General features: G+C 26.2%; 2 protein-coding genes across 2 annotated transcripts; both read right to left on the bottom strand.

Moving 5' to 3' along the window:
• Positions 1 to 15,398: 15,398 nt before the first annotated feature.
• On the bottom strand, positions 15,399 to 16,858 carry LOC128957101 (palmitoyl-protein thioesterase 1-like; the record flags this gene model as incomplete). Its single annotated transcript, XM_054302817.1, has 2 exons — positions 16,852 to 16,858; positions 15,399 to 16,288 (listed from the first exon to the last, which is right to left on the bottom strand). Coding segments are annotated over exons 1-2 (897 nt in total), but the record flags the coding sequence as incomplete, so codon positions are not given.
• Positions 16,859 to 19,321: 2,463 nt separating this feature from the next.
• Positions 19,322 to 21,877, bottom strand: LOC128957100 (uncharacterized). The gene has a single exon (XM_054302816.1). The coding sequence runs from the start codon at positions 21,719 to 21,721 to the stop codon at positions 19,322 to 19,324; it is 2,400 nt and encodes a 799-aa protein (XP_054158791.1). The 5' UTR covers positions 21,722 to 21,877.
• Positions 21,878 to 22,572: the final 695 nt, after the last annotated feature.

Genomic DNA, 22,572 nt, shown 5'->3' with positions numbered 1-22,572 from the left:
CAAAATTATAAATCTATTTAATACAATAAACTCAATGTTTTATAATATATTTAAAATTAAAACTAAACGCCTAAAAAAAGAATTAAATTTTTATTAAAATAAAATAAATATCAAACTTATTAATATAAAAAGGTTTTATAATAATAATTAAATAGTTTAGTAAAAATTGATAAACATATTTTTGTTAAACCTATGAAAAAAGGCCAGGGATGTCAACAGGTATTACAATTAAATTAATACCTAATCAACACATAGAGCTCCAGTAGTCAATAGGACGGGTCGGGTCGGGTCAACATTGTATGAGTTATGACCAATATGTCTATAGTTAGTAATCTATGGAGATATCGGGTAGCCATACATTAACCTACGATTATTAATTAACTTAAATAATACAAACTATTTAATTAATGTTTTTTTTAAAAATACAATTATTTATAGATATTTAAACACTTGTTATATAAGTTAATAGATTTCTTTTTTTTTATTTAAATAGTATAATAAAATGTGTTTGGATTAGAGTCCAAAAGATGGTAACAATTGAAAAAATAAATATAGATTTGTCTGGGAATTTCAAGATAGTTATGATTACATAAAAATTGTAATAAATGTTTAAACAATCAAAACAAAATATAATTAAATAATGTTATCATTATCTATTAAATACGATTATATTTACACTATTATTGTTATACAATATAAAAATACAAAAATAAGTTTATAATTGATATTTCTAGAGTTACTAAACTATTAGTATGGTGATAATAACCATGGTGAATTTGTTAATAACAAAGAAACGGCATTTTTATTATGTATTAATTTTATTAATGTTATGCATGTAAAAAAATGGTTATTAAAACGTTATTAAAAAAACAATATTTAATAATAGAAAAAAATGTCTGATATTGATATTTTGTTTAATAAATTTCCATTGTGTGAGAAAATAACAAATAATTTAAAATATAAAATAAAATTATTTCATTGCGACGGCGATAGTGTATGGTTTGTGACAATTGATGATCGAGTCTATACATTGGGTAATAACTGGTGGGGTATACTTGGTTTGGGTCACATTAATGATGTCAATGAACCACAAGTTATACCTGAATTATGTGCGAAAAATGTCAATAAATTTATTAATGAATTTGATTTTGCATTCTGTATAACAAGTGATCAACAAATATATAGCTGGGGTCGGAATGACAACAAACAATTGGGTAGACATACCAGTCATAAGTACACCAAACCAGCAATTATTGAATATTTAATCGACAAAAATATTATTGATATCAAGTGTGGTTCGAAACATTCACTGGCGCTGACCAGTGATGGCAATGTCTATGGATGTGGTTATAACTGGTGGGGACAGTGCGGTTGCGGACAACAAACTGATTGCATTGATAGTCCAACACGTATTATATTTCCAACAAATACTGTAATTAAATCAATTTATTGTTACAATTGTTGTTCATTTTCCATAACATGTGATGGACTCGTATACAGTTGGGGTGATAATGAATACAATCAATTGGGACATAAAAATAACAATTATTATACACCTGAACTGATTGATGACTTAAAAAATGTTAAATCAATTTCACATTATTATAATTTTGATATGAATATTATTTTAACATATTTTCTAACAAATGATGGTTATGTATATCAATGCGGAAAATCAATCAATAAATTATATGATAAACCATATAAACTCAATGTTGTATTAGTTGATGATATGCTAAGTAAATATATTAGAAAATCTAATAAATATTATGAATTTAAATATTTTGAACAAACATTTGAAGTGATAAAATGTTATGCAAAATGTTTTATTGATTTATTAGCCGATAAAAAACATATAACTTATGAAACTATTGATATAAAATTATATATAAATAATTATTTAAAAATTGATGAAAAAAATGATTCAAAATATTTTAGTCAATTGAATTTAATAGGAACCGGAGGTTTTGGCAATGTTTATAAAGTTAATGAAAAAGAAACTAATGAATTGTTTGCTATAAAACAAATAACATTTAAAGGTATCAAACAATAATAATAATAATGAATATAATTAATAAATTTTATAATTTTTTTTATTCAATAGATGACAATCAGAAAAATATAATTACAAAAGAAATTAATCAATTGTTAAAACTTCAGTCAAAATTTGTAGTCAAATGTTTTGATGTGTGGTTTGAATCCAATATATTCTACATTCAGTTGGAGTTATGTTTACAAAGTCTTAAAGATTTTATTGAAATGAAAGCTAATATTTTCAAACGACAATCAAATAAAACGATGAATTGTATCGAGTATTACATAACTAGTCATCTGATGCTTGAATTGTGTGAATGCGTTGAATATCTGCATACAAGACAACCACCGGTTATTCATCGCGATCTCAAACCCGCAAATATACTCATCAATGATAAACCAATTGGTAATCGGTTTTTGAAATTATGTGACTTTGGTTTGACAACAGATCACTGGAGAACTGATACCCAATCAGAAAGTCATACATCAAGTAAAGGAAGTTCAAGATATATGTCACCAGAAGCTTATGAAAGAAATTATAATGAAAAACGTGATATCTATAGCTTAGGTATTATCGGTCAGGAGTTGTTTGATATAAACTCAAAGTATGAATATAATTTAATTATTAACTTTAAAAATATATTTTAATAAAAATTTTTATTTTAAAAGTGGTTTAGATAATGATAGAAAAGTTGTTTATCATAAATATCTATCAAAAATAAATACTTTGTTGATATCAATGTTACAACCGGTATATTCAACTCGACCCACGTGTTCGCACATTATTACCAATAGTGACCAATGGATGATCAAAAAGTCTTATGCTGTGAAAAATACACTAAATTATCAACAAATTTTGGACAATATTAACAGTGAACAGGAATTTCTAAAAAACTTTTTAGAAATAAAATTTAGGTAAATATTTAAAAAAAAAATTTTTTTTTTAAACAATTTGTTATATATTTTAAATAACTTTTAATTAATTAAAAAAATAATATTTATTTTTTGTCAGCAATGATCAAGAAACTTTATTTGAAAAAATTATGAATATTTTCAATATATAGCAATGATTTTAAATGTTATTCAATACAGTAATATTAATAAATATCTTAACTTTTTTTTAATAATTCTGATATAATAAAAAAAATAATTTTTTTAAAAAATATTTAATTCTATTATTATATTATTGTTTATCAATTTATATTATCTAATAAATATTGTTGCTAATTTTTTTAAGTATATTTATTTTAAATTCATATAATAAATTGCATCTACTGTATACAAGTGTATAAAAATATTTGTTGATTAAAGTTATTTTAATTTAAACATTAATTTTAATTTGATATATTTTTAGTTACAAAAAAAATGTAAAATAATCAATATATTTTAGTGGAAATAATTTATATTATAATTTTATTTATAAATTAATTTATACTTTTAATATTTTAACTTAATATGTTTGTTATCATGAAAAATATATGATTTATTTTATTTTACTAAACATTTATAAATCAATATTTTTTTGCTACAATTTATCAGTAAATAAATAATTATTGAAAATTTTTAAACGATTTGTATGCACAATAGTTGTTTTTTATATATAAAAAATTAATTAAATAAAAATAAATTTTTAAGAAAAGTTTTTAGTAATAATAATACTGTACTAACAGTTTGTTTAAGTGATATCTAGTGATTGCTATTAGTTTTAAATTGTTTTTTATGATTGTCATTGAAAATTTTATTATGTATATTTATTATAGTAATATAAAATATAAATGTTTTTTCAAAAAAAAAGTATTATACTGGTACATGTACTGTAAATTATATTATAATCATATATATATAATTTATTAATAAATTTATTATTGATATATATATATATATTAACTAGTTTGTCCCGCGCAACATGTATAGCTTGCTGCAATTCTTTTATTATTTTTAAAATATTCATCATTAATAATTTAAACTGCCATGTTTGAGCTGCCTAATTTATTTTATACATCAAAATACTTAACCTAATGTAACAAAAATACAGTACCAATACACATTAATTCGTCTAAACTCGAAATTAGTCATATAATATAGCAAAATGTAGTTAGAAAGTACCTGCCTTCCTGTCCTTATAAACCTCCATGAGCTCAATAAACATTAAAAATTTCCCATACAAATAACATTACATTAAATAAAAATTGAAAATTTTAACACAAATTGAAAATTTTTGCATTGAAAAAAATTTACAAAAAATTAGCACAGATAGCTAACCTCCCAGTGCCATATGACTCATATAATATAGCAAAATGTAATTCCACAATACCTTCCTACCTGTCCTCAATAATCATTTAAAATTTGCCATAGAAATAACATTGCTTTAAATTAAAATTGAAAATATAACAATACATTTTTAGATTTGAATTAAAATATGGTTGTTGAAGAAAGGTGTCATACAAAAATCCTGGAGATTAATATCTTAAAGTGTTATCTTGATGAATACAATAGTACTGTACAGTATATATATATATATATATATATATATAACGATAGACATACACATAGTAACAGTAACACTTATATTTTACGGGTATATAATACTGTATTGTCAGTAACTAACTATAATACCCGAATAATAATAAAAATAATAATAATATGGGTGTCCAGTGATTGATGGGCTTTATTAAGGCTTATAGTCCGCAACTGATGACTACTGGCCATCACTTACACAACACATATTTGGTTATCGATGGCAACAATCTATTGTATAGACTATACGGTTGGTCCAGTAATGATAGTAAAAACTTTATCTATGGCGGCGACTATACCCGGTTTGCCGGTGCTGTCCATCAGTTTTTTATTACACTAACCGCTTGTCGGATACAACCGGTTGTAGTGATAGACAGTTGTCTGGATTGGTCGGGCAATAAATCGCTTAAATGTTTTGCTAATCATTTCAATAGTGCCATTAAGTTAGTAAATTCAACCGAAACTACCGCAACCACTACTACTACCAGTGCTAAAAGTTTGGACAGTAGTAGTCAGAGGTCCTGTCAATTTTGCAGTTGTGTGTATGTCTCCTCCCACTTATCACGCAAACAGTGTAGTAACAGTTACTGCTGTACTGTAGCTATTACTACACTGTTTGCGTGATAAGTGGGAGGAGACATACACACAATTTTTAAGCAGACTTTTTCTTTGGTAGTAGTGGTAGTAGTAGTAGTAGTCGTAATACTAGTAGTAATGTTACCATATTGCCAACACTGTGTAGGCCAGTGTTTCATCAGGTATTGGATCAGTTGGCGATTGCCTGCTGTCAAGTCAGACAAGATTGTGACACCTATATGATAGCACTGGCCAATCAAATCGACTGTCCCGTAATGTCCAGCGACAGTGACTTTTTTATCTACAATATCAGCGCCGGTGTTATACTAATAGATAATGATTATCAACAGTTTGATAGTTCAATGACTGTCAGACATTTTGAAGACCGTAATAATTGGCGTAATCGACAAACGTATAGATATTTGGATACAAAATTGTATAAAATTGATAGACTATTGAACTGTTTTAGTGGACTAACCGTTGATTGTCTACCGGTGTTCAGTACACTAATGGGTAACGATTGTGTTCACTATATTGATATGAAACCAATTGTTGAAAATGATATACCCGTTGATGACTGTACTGACCGTACAAATAGATTTCTAAGCCAAAGATATTCATATGAAATACATCGACAAATGGTTAAAGTATTGAATTGGTTGAGACAACAGTCAAGACAACAGGCCATTGAATCAGTTCAGTCGATACTAACTAATAGATCGATGACTGATCTCGAAGAAGCAGTTGAAAAGTCAATTAAAAAGTTTACCATTGATTATGATTCAAGTCATACCAGCGAAACCTATTTCAATCGATCAACCAATTCATTCAATTGGACAGAAATGGCCACAAAAATGATAAACAGTAGTCGTCGGCCATTATGGCGTTCAATTGAATGGTGTAAATGTCATCTAACTATTATGTCGACGACATCGCGTATTGAAGATCTAAGACTGGTATCTACCTACCAGTGCTCGTGGAAATTAAAACAGTATGTCTATGCATTGAGAATTATTTTTGTCGATGATGATGATGATGATGACGATAATAATGGTAGTGATAATAGTGATGGTAAGGATGGTAAGGATGGTAAGGATTGTAAGGATGGTAAGGATGGTAAGGATGGTAAGGATGGTAAGGATGGTAAGGATGGTAAGGATTGTAAGGATGGTAAGGATGGTAAGGATGGTAAGGATGGTAAGGATGGTAAGGATGGTAAGGATGGTAACGATGGTAAGGATGGTAAGGATGGTAAGGATGGTAAGGATGGTAAGGATGGTAAGGATGGTAAGGATGGTAAGGATGGTAAGGATGGTAAGGATGGTAACGATGGTAAGGATGGTAAGAATGGTAAGGATGGTAAGGATGGTAAGGATGGTAAGGATGGTAAGGATGGTAAGGATGGTAAGGATGGTAAGGATGGTAAGGATGGTAAGGATGGTAAGGATGGTAAGGATGGTAAGGATGGTAAGGATGGTAAGGATGGTAATGATGGTAATGATGGTAAGGATGGTAATGATGGTGAAGATGATGATAAAATAGAGCCAATGAAGTTATTTTTAGTTAGATATGAAAACAATTTGAAAGAGTGTCCATTAAAACCAATGTTTATGTTAGCCAAAAGTGGTCGTCCGGTACCCGAATCGACTGAAATAAGTGATTTGACTATCGCTGAGAAGTATGAATTGATTTCCGAAATGTTATTCGACGACAAAGACCAGCTTTAGTCCATCATTGATGAAACCAGAAGTTATTGTCTAACTGGTCTTCAATCAGATGAAGAACTAATATTTCTGATGATTGTCATCAGGTATTGGTTAGGAAACACACCGAACCAGATATGGTATGAATTCCTATATTCACTAATCATTTGTATACTATTTACTGGACATTTCACTTACGATGACGACTACGATAACTATCAACCATTGAAACCATTGATTGAAACTGTCGACAGAAAACAAACTAAAGATTTCTTGAATTCAATGAACAGACCGTTGAATGGCAACGAACAGCCGTTTATCGCAAGAATTGTTCACTTTTACAATGAATTGCAAAACTGTTTAACAGACATACGGACCATCAATACTGAACTACAGTCACCCATACCTATGGGTTGTTCACCAGATATATGTCTGTGCGGATCCTTTATCTATACACTAACCAAACGGTTGTCACAAACCGCTGATCCGATTAGTTATCTTAAGCAACAGTTTGGTCCAATCGGTTCAACCAACTATTGGCAACTAATTGATAGTTTTATGCAAATTGCTGTCACAAACAACAACAACGACAGCAATGTTAGCATAAATGATAAGTTGATTCAATGTCCTAAAAATTTTGCCGATAAAATGTGTGATTAATTAGTTATTATTATTATTATTAAATTCATATAATAAAAAATTATATAATTATATGTTGTATTGTCTGCTAATTGCTAGTTATTTAAAATAAATTATTATAAAATAATTGTTAAAGTTTAATTTAAAGTATTTATTTATTTTTTATTATAATAGTTACAATAAAACCATAAGATTTTTTATTTTCTTAATATATATACAGTAATTAATTTTGTTATAAAAATTATTTAGTTTTAGATAATTTTTTAGTTAATTTTTTATTACATCAATTAATTGAAATATTAAATTTGTTTTTTATGTTTGACATTTGAGATTTTGTTTTGTATTATATAACTTATTAGTAATTTATTATTTTTGTATACTATAGTATTCCAGTGTATATATAATAATAATATAACAGATCATACACCTTATAATATTGATAATATACATGTAAATGACTAGGGTATGTAATGATTACTGCGGGAGGAAAGTCACCCCCCCCCCTCTTAATAAAATTTTCCATACCTAGACCTAGATTGAAATTATTTAGAAAATAGTGGGAAAAAATAGATTTCAAATTCATAAATTTAGAGAATATATATTAGTTATCAATAGCAATCAAAACAAAATTTTAATATAACATTTGTATTTTTTTTTTTTTTTGGAAAAATTGTATTGTTTAGAGTTCCTAGATTGTAAGTTGTAAGTACAGTAATAATAGTAATAATAATAATAAACATTATATTAAATAACTTATTATTAATAACTTTGATAATAATAATAATAATAATAATAATAATAAGTTGTTATTTATAATAGAAAATATATTGTGATAATAAACTATAGTAACAGTGATATACTGTAATAACTGATGACATTTTGAGTGTATGTGTGTTTAAAATACAGTACAGTATCTAATACTTGTATAATAATATGGGTGTCCAGGGATTGATGGGCTTTATTAAGGTCCATAGTCGTCATCTAATGACTGACCATCACTTACATGAAACCTATTTGGTTATCGATGGCAACAATCTATTGTATAGACTGTACGGTTGGTCCAGTAATGATAGTAAAAACTTTATCTACGGCGGCGACTATACCCGGTTTGCCGGTTCTGTTCATCGATTTTTCACTACATTAACCAGTTGTCGGATACAACCGATTGTAGTGATAGATAGTTGTCGGGATTGGTCCGAAAAAAAGTCGCTTAAATGTTTTGCTAATCATTTCAAAAGTGCCGTTCAAATTGGAAAGTCAGCCAGTAATACAGCCACCAGTGCTAACAATCCTAACAACAATCGGATGGACAGTAGTAGTAGTAGCAATGTCTCCGTATTGCCAGCACTGTCCAGACAAGTGTTTCATCAGATATTGGATCAGTTGGCGATTGCCTGCTGTCAAGTCAGACAAGATTGTGATACCTATATGGTAGCGCTGGCCAATCAACTCGACTGTCCCGTAATGTCCAGCGATAGTGACTTTTTTATCTACAATATCAGCGCCGGTGTTATACTAATAGATAATGATTATCAACAGTTTGATAGATCAATAAAAGTAAGACATTTTGAAGACCGTAATAATTGGCGTAATCGTCAAACGTATAGATATTTGGATACAAAACTCTATACAATTGATAGACTATTGAACTGTTTTCGTGGACTAACCATTGATTGTCTACCGGTGTTCAGTACACTAATGGGTAACGATTGTGTGGACTACGATGATATGAAATCTATTGTTTTCAATAATATACCCATTGAAGTCTATACTGATCGTACACTTAAATTTTTGAGCCAAAGATATTCAAATCTAAAACATCGACAAATGGTTAAAGTATTAAATTGGTTGAGAGGACAGACCAGACAACAGGCCATTGAATTTGTTCAGTCGATACTAACTTATAGATCGATGAATGATCTAAAAAAAGCAGTTGAAAAGTCAATTAAAAAATTTTCAATTAATTATAGTCATACATATGAAACCTATTTCAATAGATCAACCAATTCATTCAATTGGTCAGAAATGGCCACAAAAAAGCTAATGGACAGTCGTATGCCATTATGGCGTTCAATTGAATGGCATAAATGTCATTTGACTACTATGACTACGGGAACACGTATTGAAGATCTGGCACTGGGATCGACCTACCAGTGCTCGTGGAAATTAAAACAATATGTGTTTGCTTTTAAAATTAATTTTATAGAAGATGATTGTATTGGCTATGACAGTGATGACAGTGATGACAGTGATGACAGTGATGACAGTGATGGTAATGATGGTAATGATGGTAATGATGGCAATGATGGCAATGATGGCAATGATGGCAATGATGGCAATGATGGCAATGATGGCAATGATGGCAATGATGGCAATGATGGCAATGATGATGTGAAGACCATAGTATTTTTAGATAGATCTGAAAGCAGTTTAGAAGAGTTTCTAATGAAACCAATGCTAAAATTAGCTAAAAGTGGTCGTCCGGTACCAGAATCGGCTGAAATAACAAATTTGACAATCACTGAAAAGTATGAACTGATTTCCGAAATGTTATTCGACGACAAAGACCAGCTTCAGTCCATCGTTGATGAAACCAGAAGTTGTTGTCTAACTGGTCTACAAACCGATGAAGAACTGGTATTTCTGATGATTGTCATCAGGTATTGGTTGGCAAACACACCGAACCAGATATGGTATGAATTCATGTATTCACTAATCATTTGCATACTATTTACTGGACATTACACTTACGATGACAACAACTACCATAACTATTATAAACCCATGAAATTGATTGAAACTGTCGACAGAAAACAGACTAAAGATTTCTTGAATTCAATGAACAGACCGTTGAATGGCAACGAACAGCCGTTTATCGCAAGAATTGTTCACTTTTACAATGAATTGCAAAACTGTTTGACAGACATACGGACCATCAATACTGAACTACAGTCACCCATACCTATGGGTTGTTCCCCTGATATATGTCTGTGCGGATCGTTTATCTATACACTAACCAAACGGTTGTCGCAAACCGCTGATCCGGTTAGTTATCTTAAGCAACAGTTTAGTCCAATCGGTTCAACCAACTATTGGCAACTAATTGATAGTTTTATGCAAATTGCTGTCACAAACAACAACAACAACGACAGCAATGTTAGCATAAATGATAAGTTAATTCAATGTCCTAAAGATTTTGTCGATAAAATGTGTGATTAATTTGTTATAATTATTATTATTTTTTTGTTGGACTCATATATTAATAATTAATAACTATAATAATATTTAATTACTAATATAATTATAATTAATTGGAAATTTTTTTTTTGATATTATAAGTTACTTATAGTATATAATAATAATAATAAATCTTAATATTTAAACTTATAGTATATGTTTGTTATCATCAAAATTATAATTACATATATTCGGACTTATTTTTTAAATAAATTATTTTTTGTAATTACTATGTTTAATAGTTTTTAAAAAAATAATAATTATTATTATTTACAATATTTATTACAGTTTAAAGCTTTTAAATTATTATTATTTATTTAAATTATTCAAATTTATTGTTTTATTATGATATTAAAAAAAATAATATTTACAATATAATATAATATAATTTTGTTTTATAAATTATATTACATTAGATTGTGTTATTAGATATCTATTAAAAACATAAACTAAAAAAACAAAAGTTCTATAAAAATTAATTAATTAATAGTTTTTAATATTATAAATACATTTAAAAAAAGTAATTTTATTAAAAAAAGTTATTTATAAATAATTAGTACATAATATTTGGAAACTATTGCGTCAATTAACAGATGAAAACAAAAATAGAAATATTTGAATATATTATTAAAATTTATTTATTTTTCAAAAAAAATATATATTTCTATTGAATTTTTTAAGAATTTTGTAAAAATCTAATCTTTATTTTTATTTAATTATTTAAACTAAAAAACTATTTGGTAAAAAAAACAAACAAACAAACAATCATACATTTAAAATAATTCAATTTACAAAAATTTAAAACTAAAAATAAATAGATTTGAAAAATTGTTTATTCAATTAATAAATTATAATAAATTTCTTTCAAAATAAAAATATTATGTTTCGTAAGTTATTTTTAAATATATATTTATTTATTTTTAACATATCTCTAATATTAAACAATTTAATTAACATACGTTCAATATACATATGTATAAAAAAAATTTAAGGGTATATATATATATATATACCGGTATATGTAGTCAATCAAACACACACACACACACTCACAAAAAAATTATTTTAAACTAAAACTTTAAAAATAATAAAAAAACACAATGAATCGTTTTATTATATTAATTGTTGGACTAGTCGTTAGCGTAGTTGCTATATGTAAGTATTATTTATTGTTTTTTTACTTATAATTATTTTTATAATTTTTATTCAATTAATTATTCAGTTAATTAATAATTATATTTATTATTATTATATTCATTGCTAATTTTTTTTTAAAAATAATAATATAGTATCAAGCACAGTTGAATTAAAACCATTGCCAAACATTTTCGATGATGGTTTTAATGGGTATACGGGATATTTGGGAAAATAATAACAATTCAAACATGGATCATGGTACAATTAATATATAAATATATATATATCTAATAGATTTTAATTAATTTAAATTAAGTTTCTAAATTATTATTATTAAATGTTTTTTTTGTTTATTTTTAAATTGCTCTAAATGTACTGTATCAATTAACGAGATAGTAATTTGTTTATTTATATTATATTTTTTTTAAAAGTTAAAAATTTTATAATATTTATATATAAATATTTGTATATAACTTATCTAATTTAATTATTAAATAAATAAAATCACAAATAATAATTCAAATAAAAAAATTGTGACATTAATAGATTATCTAAAAATAATTACTAATAAATAATTTATAGTATAATTTACTTTATATAATAATAAATCTTAATATTTCATTAGTAATGTTTTTAATAATCAAAATTATATAATTTTTTTTAATATTACTAGACTTTTATAAATCAATATTTTTTAATACAATTTGATATTATAAGTTACTTATAAAGTTATATATTATGAGTTTATAATAATAGTAAATATTAATGTTTGAACTTAATTTGTTTGCTATCATCAATAGTATAATATATATAAATATTAAAAAAAAATATTTATAAAATAAATTTTATTTTAAAAACATTTTTATTATATTTCCTTTACAATTATAAATCAATATTTATAATACAATTTATCAGTAAATAAATAATTATTGAATATTCTATAGGATTTGTTTGCATAATAGTTGACCGACGAAGCCGTCAATATAATGAATATGAATGATAAGCCAAAAACAATGAATCCGTACATTAATATCAATCGGGTGGCCAGAGTGGCCAACTCGGCAAACAATAAACTATACAACAACATCACAGCAGCCGAACCAAACGTAAACCAATAGTATAGCAAAAATTTGGACCAATAAGACTGATTATAGTCGTCGATTTCGCCGACCAATCGGTCCATTGATTTCAATATCTCAAGTATACGATAGTTTCGGTGATTGTATAGACATATTGGGGACAGTTTACTATAGACTGTTGTCTGAAATTTTAGTTTCAAATACAGGCACAGTATGTAAAAGTAAATCATCTGATAGTTGACAATATTGACTATTGAATGGGCAAACAAACAAAACAATACGGTATTTGGTAGGCCGTACAACAATAGTCCCGATGGTGTCAATTTGGTCAAATAGGTCACAATTGGCAACACTAGTAGTATAATGGGAAATACATAATCGTTGTTAATATGACAGCACTGGCATAATAGGCGCATCCGTTTGATTAGCTTATGTAGCTCATTGTTGTTATTGTTGGTTAGACCAACTGTTGATGGCTTAACCAAACCGGACATTACTAGAAATATTTGTAAAAATGTTGGTTTTATACCCGACCGGTAATTAAAGTAATAGGTTATCATAGATAACAGTGTCAACACTGATAACTGTATATCAATTATACTGTTTATCGATTGAATGCCCCAAAAGTAGCCCAAATCGCCTAATTGGGCAAACAATAGCCAATTGTTGTCTGATTTAGTCGTATCGATGGACATACATATGAATCTTTCCGATAAAAATATTATAATAATTGTTGCAATAATTATCGGTCGGTTAAACCATTTTCTTGTTGGACACCAATCGGTGTCTGAGACTAATCGGTCCGAACTTAAGCCGATTCGATACAAATGAAATGTCGACCACTTATAGTAGTCAACAGTTGACGACACAAACATTTTTTTTTTAATAAATTAATATAATTTTTATATAATTTTTATATAAAATATTTTCTAAATTTATAATTAAAAAAAATTATTTTCATCAATCGTATTGATTTTGTAAATTTTAGTTTTTATTTTTTTTTTGACAAAATAAACATTTTTTTATTAATACTAATGAAAAATAAAAAATTATTATTTATTTTATTGCTAATAATTGCCCCTAAATTTTTAAATAACTAAAATTTTATATTAAAAATTAATTAAAATTAGTCTAATATCTAGTACTAGTAATTTTGATTAACTAATGTTAAACATTTTTGCTTATAAATAGTTGTTTGTATTAATTATTGTTATACAGTATTATTATTATTATTATTAGTATTTTTATAAAAATAAAATAAATGCTATTTTTAAAATATATATAAATACAACTGTATAACATTAAATATATATAATTAAATTTAATTATTTTGCACTTAATAATTATATATTTATACTAATTAATATTATTTAATTGGTATATGTACTTGATATATATTTACTAATAAATATTATTATTAATAATAAAATAATAATAATAGTACTAAAAATTAACAATATTTATATCATAGCATTTTTAGGCAAAAAAAATGTTTATTATAATTATAATGTTAATTATACTTAAGTACACCTGAAATAAAATACTAATAATAATAATAATAATGACATTTTCAAATAATAGACAATAAAAATGCACTAAATTATTAAATCATATAATTATACAGATTTTAATAGATATAATTTATGTTTAGAAATTTTACTAAAAATTTTTTAATTATTTTTTATTTAGTATATAATAAACAAAATAATATAATGTGGTGTGGCTTTTGATTAGTTAGATATTAGATATATATTAAAATTTTATTTAATATTACTGTAAATATAAATACTAGTATTAGTTTATTTTATATTTTAAAAAATATATTTTTTTTATACACAAATTACTAGTTAATAACATAATAGCAATAAAAACAGTATTGTTATTTAAATGTTAAAAATAAATAATTATAAAATTACTATAATTATTATTATTTATTTATTTATATATATTTAATTAAATTTTTCTCAAAGAAAAATAACATTTGTTTTAATATTTAGATTAATTATTACACCAAATATTAATAGTTGTTAAAAATATTTTGTTTATCTTATAAATTATTAATTAACTACTTAACTAGTTTTATATATATATTATTTGCACTATTTTTTAAATAAAATTAATTTAATAATTTTTATATTAATGTAATTCAATTTATTGTTAATCATTATTATTTTTATAGTATTATATTAAATAAATTAAGCAAAATTGTATTAACAAAATATAATTGTTATTAAATGATTAAAAAATGTTTAGTTAATAATAATATACATTATATATATATATATATATATATATTCAAGATTAAATTCAAAAAGTAATTATACAGTATATTAATTGTTATATTATATGTTTATATTGTTTATTAATAATTTATATATATATATATATATATATTTTTTAAAAAATCAGTAATTATAAAATATTTAGTTGAAAAAATAAATATTTATAAAAATTGTAAAAATTTATCATAAATAAAATCATCCGGTATAGACATATGTGTTTCATTTGGAATTGTATAAAATTGAACTAGGCCATTTTGGTCCAATTGTTTTAGACCAATCCAATCATCCGTATAGAGTTTAGTCTCATTAAACGGCAACCAATTTCTGGCCATTGAATCCCACGAACCGAATTGGGAACTAATTGGCGGCAAAACTGTCGACTCATTGCCGAACGCTATCAGCGCTAAACCGCGACCGAGTTTACGGGACAGGTATTTATCAGTACCATTGGTGTCACCATTGTTTTGATTGTCAATCTGGGCTAACCATGTCCTAGATTGGCGACTACTTGACGGATCATTCCAATAGCTGGCCGCCGAAAATGCCAGTTCAGCCAATTCAGTGTACATAACAATATCGTATAGTCCCGGTCCACGGCCGGTTAGGTCATCAAACTTTTGCAGCCAATCGCATAGTTTGATCAGAGCCGGGTATCGGGTATCCATTTGCCGGCAATCAGGTTTACCGAATACACCCGAATGGGGACCGCCAAACGTTATCAGTCGATCCAAACGGGGTAGCAATGGATCCAAACACTGACCCCATAGCATACCGCGCCATAGTAGGCCTCCCTGCGAAAAACCTACCAAAACTATACGCCTACTCTGAGTTGTATTCATCAATTGTTGCCAAATCTGTGGTCTACGCAACTGTTGGCACAGTTGTCCGGATTGATAGCTCATCGACCGATAGGTTGACCAGTCGTAGTCATCGGTACTCGAGTCGCTCAGACCTATGTTTATGACTTTCAATGACTGAATTGATTGGTTTTTTAGGTAACCGTTTAGTCGATCGACAAAATGTTGGGCATTGCCAGCGGTAGCCGATTCGCCCCTACCGTGTAGTGTCAGTAATACTGTCGGCACTGATAACTGATTACATGTAATACATATGTAATAATTATTTGAAACAAAATAAAATAACAAAACAAAATAAATTGTTAATAAATTAAACATAATTTTTTTTTGATAATAAATAATTAATTTATATAATTCATTAATATTAATAATTATAACAAACAAACAAAAAATTAATTAATTAATTATAAATCACAAAATTAACAAAATTTAAACTACAATATAATTTTGTTTTAATAGATATATTTATATATAATATATAATAATATATTAATGGATAAATTAATAATAAATTATTTATTGTACACTTTTTTTCTAATTTATACTAAAAAAAAATATTTTTTAAAATGTTTATTTAGCTGACATTAATTTCTATTATTATATACTGTATATTTTATTTACATTTATTTATTTGATAATAAAACTATGTAGTGGTGATAAATACTATGCTTATCTATACACATAATAAACTGTATGTTTTATATATATTAATATACTGTACACTGTAATGTAATAGCAATTATAAATTTTATTTTATTTGTTTTATCTAATCTTTATCTATAAAAGTCACACCACATTATATAGTTACAGTTTGTTTATTATATCACTGAAAATAAAAATATTTATTAAAAAAAATACTGTATATTATTATTATAAAAAACATATCAATAATAAATATTACAATGACTTAATGTATATAATTAATTATAATTAATTGTTTGTGTTATATTTAAATTAAATTTTTTTAAATACTCCCATTAATATTTTTTATCAATTCAATAAAAAATGATATAATATTTATTTTATAATTTTATTTACAGTATTTTATATTTTGAATTGTTTGAAAATGTCATCATTATTATCATAATTATTATTTTAAATTTTTTTTAGTGTATTTAAGTATAATTATCTTTATAATTATATAATAATAATAATTTTTTATTATTATTATTTATATATCCAATATGATAATGAATATTGTTAATTATTAGTATATGATTTTTTTTATATATATATATGATAGTAATTAAATCAATAGGACGCTATAATTAAAAAATAATAATTAAAATCAAATAATAATAATAATAATAATTAATAAATATTTTTATTGTAAAATAACAAATTTTAATTATATAAAATATAATAACATATAATAATTATTATTCTATATTTAGAAATTGCACTTATAATATTTTTAATCTAATAATAATAATAATAATAATAATAATACAGTGATTAAAATTTATTAACTACAATATATGTTTATAAATTTAATATATTTTAACTTTTATTAAAATTTAGTAATTTATTTAAAATTATAATAATATTAATACAGTATTAATATTCATATCACTAATAATTATTAGCAATAGAAATAAATAATAATTTTTTTTAATTTGTTTTTCATTGCAATAAATTAAGATTTATATATTTTTTCAAAAATAAATAAAATAAATTAACAATCAATACAATTGATTGATGAAAATAATTTTTTAATTATAAATTAATTTTTTTACATAATATTCAATATATAGTATAATATATTTATTGATATAATGTTTGTGTCGTCAACTGTTGCATACAAGTGGTCAGCATTTCATTTGTACCGAATCGGCTTAATTGCCGATCGATTAGTCTTAGACACCGATTGGTGTCCAACAAGAAAATGGTTTAACCGACCGATAATTATTACAACAATTATTGTAATATTTTTATCGGAAAGATTCATATGTATGTCCATCGATACGACTAAATCAGAAAACAATTGGCTATTGTTTGCCCAGTTAGGCGATATGGGCTACTTTTGGGGCATTCAATCAGTAAACAGCTTAATTGATATACTGGTAGCAGTGTTGACAATGTTATCGTTGATGACCTATTACTTCAATTACCGGTCGGGTATAAAACCGACATTTTTACTAATATTTCTAGTAATGTCCGGTTTGGTTAAGCCATCAACAGTTGGTCTAACCAACAACAACAATGGTTTACAAAAGTTAATCAAACGTATGCGCTGGTTATGCCAGTTAAGTCAGATTAGCAACGATTATGTATATCCCATTGTATTTCTACTATTACCAGCACTTACCTATTTGCCAAAGTTGACCAAATGGGAGATCCTAGTGTATGGCCTACCCAATAGCCTATTGTTTTGCCAGTTTGCCCATTCAATAGTCAACATTATTTTCTATCAGATGATCTACTTTTACATACTGTGCCTGTATTTCAAACTAAAATTTCAGACAACAGTCTATAGTAAACTGTCCCCAATATGTCTATACAATCACCGAAACTATAACTATCGGTTAGTTAGAAACCTATTGAAATCAATGGATCAATTGGTCGGCGAAATCGATGACTATAATCAGTCTTATTGGTCCAAATTTTTGCTATACTATTGGTTTACGTTTGGTTCGGCTGCTGTGATGTTGTTGTATAGTTTATTGTTTGCCGAGTTGGCCACTCTGGCCACCCGATTGATATTATTGTATACGTTCACTGTTTTTAGTTTATCATTCATATTCATTATATTGACGGCTTCATCGGTCAACTATTATGCAAACAAATCGTACAGAATATTCAATAATTATTTATTTACAGATAAATTGTATAATAAATATTGATTTATAATTAGAAAAATAATAATAAATATTTTGAAAATTAAAAGTTTTTAATATTTGTATTTATAATTTTAATGATAATAAACATATTATAAGTTCAAATATTAAGATTTATTATTATTACTATATATACTGTAAGTTACTTATAATATCAAATTTTTTCCAATTAATAATAAATATTTATTTTTTGAATTTTTATATATACTGTATATGATTATAATTTTGATGATAATAAAACATATTATAAGTTCAAATATTAAGATTTATTATTATTATAATAATCTACTTATAAAGTAACTTATAATATCAAATTTTTTTCCAATTAATTATAATATTATTATATAATATAAAATTATATAAAATATATAATTTTAATATATTTTATTATATATAAGTGCAACAAAAAATAATAATAACTAATTAATCACACATTTTATCGGCAAAATCTTTAGGACATTGAATCAACTTATCATTTATGCTAACATTGCTGTTGTTGTTGTTGTTGTTTGTGACAGCAATTTGCATAAAACTATCAATTAGTTGCCAATAGTTGGTTGAACCGATTGGTCCAAACTGTTGCTTAAGATAACTAACCGGATCAGCGGTTTGTGTCAACCGTTTGGTTAGTGTATAGATAAACGATCCGCACAGACATATATCTGGTGAACAACCCATAGGTATGGGTGACTGTAGTTCAGTATTGATGGTCCGTATGTCTGTCAAACAGTTTTGCAATTCATTGTAAAAGTGAACAATTCTTGCGATAAACGGCTGTTCGCTGCCATTCAACGGTCTGTTCATTGAATTCAAGAAATCTTTAGTCTGTTTTCTGTCGACAGTTTCAATCAATTTCATGGGTTGATAGTAGTTATGGTAGTTGTTGTCATCGTAAGTGTAATGACCAGTAAATAGTATGCAAATGATTAGTGAATAGAGGAATTCATACCATATCTGGTTCGGTGTGTTTCCTAACCAATACCTGATGACAATCATCAGAAATACTAGTTCTTCATCTGATTGAAGACCAATTAGACAACAACTTCTGGTTTCATCAACGATGGACTGAAGCTGGTCTTTGTCGTCGAATAACATTTCGGAAATCAATTCATACTTTTCAGTGATTGTTAAATCACTTATTTGATTCAATTGTGGTACTGGACGACCACTTTTGGCTAATTTAACCATTGGTTTCAATGAACATACTTTCAGTTTGTTTTGAAATCTATCTAAAAATAACGTCTCGTGCTTTATATCTTCATCATCGCTACCATTACTACTACTATCACTATTACCATCATTGCCATCATTACCATCATTACCATCATTACCATCATTACCATCATTACCATCATTACCATCATTACCATCATTACCATCATTACCATCATTACCATCATTACCATCATTACCATCATTACCATCATTACCATCATTACCATCATTACCATCATTACCATCATTACCATCATTACCATCATTACCATCATTACCATCATTACCATCATTACCATCATCATCGTCATCAACAATTTTCAATGCATAGATATACTGTTTTAATTTCCATGAGCACTGGTAGGTAGATACTAGTGCTAGATCTTCGATACGTGATGCAGTAGCCACCATAACCAGATGACATTTACACCATTCAATTGAACGCCATAATGGCCGGCGACTACTGTCCATCATTTTTGTGGCCATTTCTGTCCAATTGAATGAATTGGTTGATCGATTGAAATAGGTTTCGCTGGTATGACTTGAATCATAATCAATGGTAAACTTTTTAATTGACTTTTCAACTGTTTCTTGTAGATCAGTCATCGATCTATTAGTTAGTATCGACTGAACTGATTCAATGGCCTGTTGTCTTGACTGTTGTCTCAACCAATTCAATACTTTAACCATTTGTCGATGTTTTTCATATGAATATCTTTGACTTAGAAATCTATTTGTACGGTCAGTACAGTCATCAACGGGTATATCATTTTCAACAATTGGTTTCATATCAATATAATTCACACAATCGTTGCCCATTAGTGTACTGAACACCGGTAGACAATCAACGGTTAGTCCAGGAAAACAGTTCAATAGTCTATCAATTTTATATAATTTTGTATTCAAATATCTATACGTTTGTCGATTACGCCAATTATTACGGTCTTCAAAATGTCTGACAGTCATTGAACTATCAAACTGTTGATAATCGTTATGTATTAGTATAACACCGGCGCTGATATTGTAGATAAAAAAGTCACTGTCGCTGGACATTACGGGACAGTCGAGTTGATTGGCCAGTGCTATCATATAGGTGTCACAATCGTGTCTGACTTGACAGCAGGCTATCGACAACTGATCCAATACCTGATGAAACACTTGTCTGGACAGTGTTGGCAATATGGAGACATTACCATCATTTTTATGACTACGTCTACTATTACTACTACTGTCCAAACTTTTAGCACTGGTAGTAGTGGTTGCGGTTGCGGTAGTTTCGGTTGAATTTACTAACTTAATGGCACTAACAAAATGCTTAGCAAAACAGTTAAGCGATTTATTGCCCGACCAATCCAGACAACTGTCCATTATTACAACCGGTTGTATCCGACAACTGGTTAGTGTAGTAAAAAACTGATGGACAGCACCGGCAAACCGGGTATAGTCGCCGCCATAGATAAAGTTTTTACTATCATTACTGGACCAACCGTACAGTCTATACAATAGATTGTTACCATCGATAACCAAATAGGTTTCATGTAAGTGATGGCCAGTTATCAGTTGCTGACTATGAGCCTTAATAAAGCCCATCAATCCCTGGACACCCATATTATTATTATTATTATTATTATTAAACTACTGGTGTTATTAACCTATAGTTAGGTTACTGTATTTATTTTGGACAATAAAGTATTAGATAACCACACCTACAATGTGATCAGTTATTATATAATAATTTTACACAATTTTATTATACAGTATATAAAAAAAACATTACATTTTTTTTATACATGTATACAAGTATTATCACTGTTACTATGTGTAAATATACAGTATATAACGTAAAGTAAATTTAAGTACTTATGTATTCATATATATACTATTATATTATATATATATATATATATACTGTATAATAAAAATTAATAATAAGTTATATAATGATTATAATAGCATATAATTTACTGTACATATGTATAATACATTTAAAAAAAAAACATTTATATTATATTTTGCAAAATACGTAATAAAATTTTCAATAGCAAAAAAAATTTTGATAAAAATACTATCAATCACTAGATGTCACTTAAACTAACTGTTAGTACAGTATTATTATTATTATTGTGTATAATACATGATGTAATAAAATAATTTATTTTTTAAAAATAAACTGATATATATATATTTTAAGAAAATAATAATAAATGTTAGACAATGATATATATATACTTTATATATATATATATATATATATCAGTGATAAAAATTAATACTATAAATATATCTTATGATTATTTTCTAACTATTAATATAATATACCGGTAAAAGTTAAATTAAACCTTTTAATTATTAATAATAATAAAAAAACAATTTATTTAGTTATTTTAAATTTTATATAAAATAATTATAAAATTTTTTTTAACAAAACATTATTAAATAATTATAATTATATATAGATA

This window comes from Oppia nitens, unplaced genomic scaffold (assembly GCF_028296485.1).
Source record: "Oppia nitens isolate AA-2021 unplaced genomic scaffold, nextdenovo-longstitch-racon4-pilon3 scaffold36_pilon_pilon_pilon, whole genome shotgun sequence".
NCBI lineage: Eukaryota > Metazoa > Arthropoda > Arachnida > Sarcoptiformes > Oppiidae > Oppia > Oppia nitens.
Note: the sequence above shows the minus strand (reverse complement) of the source record. Positions and strands in the feature narration are given on the sequence as shown.

Coding starts and splice junctions, on each gene's coding strand:
- LOC128957100 (XM_054302816.1), bottom strand. CDS start 21,721: ATGGGTGTCCAGGGATTGATGGGCTTTATTAAGGCTCATAGTCAGCAA.